Source organism: Octodon degus, unplaced genomic scaffold (assembly GCF_000260255.1).
Source record: "Octodon degus isolate 3935 unplaced genomic scaffold, OctDeg1.0 scaffold00164, whole genome shotgun sequence".
Classification (NCBI taxonomy): domain Eukaryota; kingdom Metazoa; phylum Chordata; class Mammalia; order Rodentia; family Octodontidae; genus Octodon; species Octodon degus.
The window spans coordinates 2,957,471-2,963,157 of NW_004524740.1; the positions used below are offsets into that span (position 1 = coordinate 2,957,471).

General features: G+C 39.2%; 1 protein-coding gene across 1 annotated transcript in view; it reads right to left on the reverse strand.

Moving 5' to 3' along the window:
- Positions 1-902: 902 nt before the first annotated feature.
- Appbp2 (amyloid beta precursor protein binding protein 2) overlaps positions 903-5,687 on the reverse strand; it is a 90,374-nt gene continuing 85,589 nt past the window's right edge. Inside the window, exon 13 of the mRNA XM_004643017.2 lies at positions 903-3,272. Within this exon, the coding sequence (XP_004643074.1) occupies positions 3,019-3,272 (254 nt within the window). The 3' untranslated portion in view covers positions 903-3,018. The remainder of the gene's footprint in view (positions 3,273-5,687) is intronic.

Sequence of the window (5,687 nt, forward strand, 5' to 3'; positions counted from 1 at the left end):
GCATACCTGGACAAGGGTTGCTACAAAATAATAATAATGAAGGTAATAGTTCATTTTTAACCAAAGAAGAGAGAGTTGATGGGTAAGAAGGCCTCTAATCCTCTGGGGAAAGTCAGCTTGGGGGGCCAATAGGGATTATGCCATGAGAGACGCAACTGGCTCTACTACACAGAATCCGAGTGACTGGCCACCCAGCTGGACATGAGCAAGACAGCTCCCTGATGCCCCCAATTTGAGTAGCACCACAATTTAGGAAAAAGCCTGGGTAGAGAGAAGTCAGGACAGGATGAGACCAAAGGTTTGCGTTTAGTACTGCATCACTAAACCTCCAGAGAATCTTTTTTAAGTTGGCCAGGGCATCCTAACACAACCATTCACATACATAAAAAAATCTGTACAAGCTACTGGTTTTTGTGAGGTAAATTTTATCTTTAGTTTTTTCTTTTTAAAGTCATAAATTATATGGCATTCATCTCTCTTACTCCAAACATCCTTACTAAAGGAATGAATCCTGCGTTTAAGTTAGGTATTATTTTTGATTAGAATCAGAACTAATGTCACAAGTCATAGCCTAAGCATAAGACAGCAATCTTTTTTTTTTTTTTTAAGACAAATGTTTGCTTAGCTAAAGTGTAGGCATTACACCGACATTTGTAGATATACAGGAATTACATTAAAGCAGTGGCGAAAGGAGAAATGTCAATAATGATATTTGAAAAGATAACAACTGTGTCACCCTTTGATCCTAGGCTTCTAAATATCCATTACTTTATCAGAGTGTGAGCTAAGCAGAGTTCAAACTGAGGGAGGGAGGATGAGGCCTTACGTCATTTGCCTGATAGGAAATGGTGAATATGCACAAAACCAAAAAATAAAAAATAAAAAAACTTCATGTGGAAACGTAAGTTTCAAAATATTTATTAAAAAACAATTTACCATGACATTCCTATACCACAAACATATCACAGGACTCTAAATAACCAAAAAGCATACAAAGCCTATCCTGAAAATATCTTTGGAGGTATTAAATATATAGACCCATGAGGACAGAGCTGAGTAATTTACAAGTGTTAGTCCCCAGTCACACAGATTACTATTTGGTAAGTAATAAAGGGTGACGCTTGGCATTAGGCTGCAATTAACTGGGAGTGGGACAAGCTTCATAAACTGCAGGTGTGTCAATTTATTCTTTCCTGAATTTGCCAACAACAACAAAAAATAATTCAATCTGAGGAACACACCCAGGTTTCAAAATCACAAGTCATTGTCCTGGGGTGTGGGCCAGCTTCATTTCTTTTGGTACAGCCCCCAGCAAATCACCTCCTGGGGACCTAACAGCACTAGCGCCTCACATGACTGCAAACAGCAATTCCCAACAGGGTTAAAGATGCAAGGTTCAAAACGTATTTAAAATTTGAAATCTCCCATTAATTCTTCTGTACCTTGTAAGAAAGAGATTAGAGTTCCTTCCCCCCTTTCACCCCATGTTCATGTTAAAAGAAAATCAAAATTCGACACACATCCACTCACCCACCGACTACTCCAAGCGTCAGCCAGGAGCAGGATCTAACAGCCAATCACGAACCCCTGAAAATAGGGGAGAAACTCAGATTCTTAACTCTAGAGGCACCAGATGGGCCACTATCATAAGAATTGAGGTAACAGCAAAAGACCTTTTTGTTTCTTGGTTTGTTTTGTGTCACAACTTCCCCAACTGGAACATTACCTCAACATTAAATAACCCACTGGCTTAAAAAAAGAAGAAAATCAAAACTAAATAAACCAACTAGTGAGACAGACATGTCATTAGGGCATCTTTCCATCTGATCCCTGAACTTCAAATATAATGACACAGTTTTACTATTATTAATTATAAAAATGAAGAACTTTTTAAGACGATTTTATTTTTGGGCCCCCATTTTCCATAATCCCAAAAACCATGTAGTGATCTGAAATCCCCATCTGGACACGAGCTATTTCATAACCCTAGCTGATACACCTATTAGTGGCATTTAGTATTACAGTGACACTGAAAATGAGGGCGGTGGCTGCAGCAGATAAATTTACACTTGCTTATGGCATCGCTGCCTGTGCACCCTGACTAAAGATTCACCACTGAAACTGCCACACTTCCCTAGGTTGGTACTGTCTGAATAAAATTCTTTGCTTATCACTCTTCTTCATACATCTAAATGAAGTCACTCTACTGATTAAAGTTTTTGAAGGGGCTAAAACAACCATCTAAAGCCTCTGGTCCAAACAACCACCTTCTACATTAGGCTGGTCCTTTGGAGAGTTTTCCCTGGTCCTGTTAGCAAACGCTATTACAGCATCTTGACTGTTGTACCAAAAACAGAAACAGATATTCTATGACTTACAGATCAACACTGGTCCAGTTCAGATGATTCTGACAGCCCTTCCCTCGTAATATAGCTCTGGAGTGGTTATATCCACTTCTCTGGGTAAGGTGGTCAAACACAAGTTAGGATGCCCCTCTTTTATTAGTACTTGTGTTAACTTTTCTATACTGCATATAAAGATTTTCCCCATAAAATTTCTTTACAATACAGTATTGAATACCTCCACATGGAAGAATTATATGTTAAAAAGTTGTTAAAATCATCCTTACATAATAAGAATGCAACTCTTTTAAACTCTTAAATAGTTTTATTTAGGGGTTCTTTTTTTTCTTTCAGGCTTACTGCAAAATGAATTATTTTTTTTTAAAAAGAAAAGGAAAATAGAAAAAAAAAAAAAAAAGATTCTCCTGTTGTTTGTTCTACTAGGTTGAAAATGTGGGCCAGACTACTTATACATGCGGTACATGCTGAATATAACTGAATATATGCTTATTCTACAGACACTCTGCAAGATAGGCAACACCCCAAATGGGGTCTTCAATGGACTGGACCAGTGTTTCAAAGCAAATTCCAGCCCTCAAAAACAACATGGTTTTGATTTCACAGTATGAATTCCCTGGAATCTGGGAAAAGGTAATTGGTTAACTGAGGTCATCCCTCAGCAGCTTGGTCCCTCGACACTCTGAGATATTAGGAAGGACTGCACCACTTCTTCAGTGGACTGGGGGCTGGTGTTGACGTCCTCGAGAGCGTCGGTCACTGAATACTGCCGATCCCGCAACCGGTTCCAGTTAGACAGAACATTGTGATATTCAAACACTTTCTCATAATTTCCAATGGAGTTGTAAAGTTTAATGAGGCCTCGGTAATCATATTCTAGTCCACTGTAGCCTTCACCAAAAAGTTTCTTCCCTGAAAGTGATTGAAAGGAAAAAAGAAAGTTCACATAGTGAAATTAACAAGCAGTTTGATTGATTTGATTTTTGTTGCTGTTTTGATACGGTCTCACTGTGTAGTTCAGGCTGCAGTGAGCTTACTATGTTTAGTCTGGCTTCAAACTCATGGTGACTTTCCTGCCTCAGTCTCCTACATGATGGGGTTATAGGCATGCACCACCACCACCACACCTGGTTACAAGAGTATTTTTTTAAACTTATTTTATTTTTTTGAGACAGGGTCTTGCTATGCAGCTCAGGCTAGCCTTGAGCTCACTTTGTAGCCCAAGCTGGTCTCAAACTCATGACCATCCTGCTGCCTCAGCCTCCTGAGTGCTAGGATTACAGCACATGCCACTAGACCCGGCACAAGCAGTATTTTTTCAATACAAACAGAAGTTTAATTTTTTTAATAGGCTGGCTTGGTTTTATTCTTCATAAGAGAACAAATTCTTTTTTTTCATAATTTTATTGATAAACAGATAGCAATGTGACAGTTTCAAATCAAATTGCTAGGACAGTTTCAATAACCAACACACTGCATACATTCTTCTTAGTGGTTAATTGTTGTAGAGAACAAATTCTTGTATCAGCACCTCTCTCCCACTCATACCCAGGAACTATCTCTAAAACTGTAAATTTGGGCTTTATTAAAATAGAATTATAGGGGCCGGGGAGATGGCTCAGTGGAATAAGCGCTTCCCTGGCAAAAAAAAAAGGATTATAAAATGTCGTGGTTTAAGACAAATTATGACTTCTTTTTTTTTTAAAGATTCAGGCTGGCCTTGACGTAACTACGTAGCCCAGGCTGGTCATAAGTTTTTGCTCCTGTTTTGTTTTTTGTTTTACTGAGATAAGGTTTTGCTATGTAGTGGCTGGCTTTTTTTTTTTTTTTTTTTTTTTGGTGGTCGGCTCAGCCTGCCCTGGGGCAGGACTGGTGGGGCATGTGGTGCCCGGGATTGAACTGCAGTTCTTATGCGCTTGCCTGACAGGGGCTTTAGACTGCTGAGCTATCTTGCCGGCTCAAGAGGCTGGCTTTGAACTCACTACATATGCCATGCTGGCCCCAAACTCACAGCAGTCTTTCTGCCTCAGCTTCCCAAGTGCTTGGATTATAGATGTTCACCACTATGCTCGGCTTCTGAATCGTAAATCTGAAAATATCAGTATTTCACATACTCAAAAAACAATGAAGGCCAGAGAGATAGCTCAGCAGTAAAAGCACCTGCTTGGCAAGTGTAAGGACCTGGGTTTGATCCCTGGTACCACATGCCATGCTGGCCCTGGGTGCCGAGTATTTGGCAGGATGGCACATGCCTGAAATCTCAGTGCTGGGGAGGCTGAGCCAGGGGGGCCACTATGAGTCTGAGCTGCATAGTGAGATCGTATACCAAATAAATTAAAATAAAGCAATGAATACCCAGACACGGGGCACACCTGTAATCCCAGCACTGAGAGTCTGAGATAGGAGGGTCATTGTGTGATTAGGTCCGCTCTGACTAGGTGAGTACAAGGCCAGCCTGAACTATGTAGCTAGAACTTGCCTTAAAGAGAAAAAAGGTGGGAGGAGCAAAACATAACACATACATCTCTAATAACTTCTCTAGTAAATAACATAACCACACTGAAGGGAGAGGAAGCAGGGAAATAATTTCAAGTGTGGTACTTCTGTACATGTTCTGGATACATGCAACTTTTACGTTAAAGATAAAGATTAATATTAATATCGGACCCTAAGCAGATCTGTTTTTCACAGACATATGTGTTAGCAATTTTGAAATTATGTGCTTTTCAGCTAGAACATGGAACAAGGTCTGGAGCACAGCAATTTCAGAGATGATTTTTGAGGTCTGCACAGTCCTACGGATAACCCATTACACCTACTGGACTGTACTGGATTATTTTGCTGAATTCACGCACCTACAATATTTAAATGGCAATGTAATACCCATCTCCAACAAAACTATATGAAAAAGGGGGATATAAATGAAGGACCATTTTGTATCTGTTTATACAAATTAGTTAGGATAGATATACAGCTACTTTCTCTTAATTCAATGAGAAGAAAGATTTGTACTAATAGTATTTGGACAGGATATCATGTCTGCATCATGTACTATGAATGAATACTATGAAGACAACAATATGCAATGTATTAATTATTGTAACTGTCCTACTATCCTGTTTTGAAACTGTCTCATTACCATTTGTTCCTCAATAAAATAATTTAAAAAAAAAAAAGAAATTATGTGCTTTTAAGATTGACCATGTAAATCAGCATATTATGGTTAATGGAAGACACTCCCATATATATGGATACAAGATTTATGACAGGGGCTGGTGAGATGGCTCAGTGGTGTAAAGCACCTACTTAGAACAAGCTTAGCAAAGC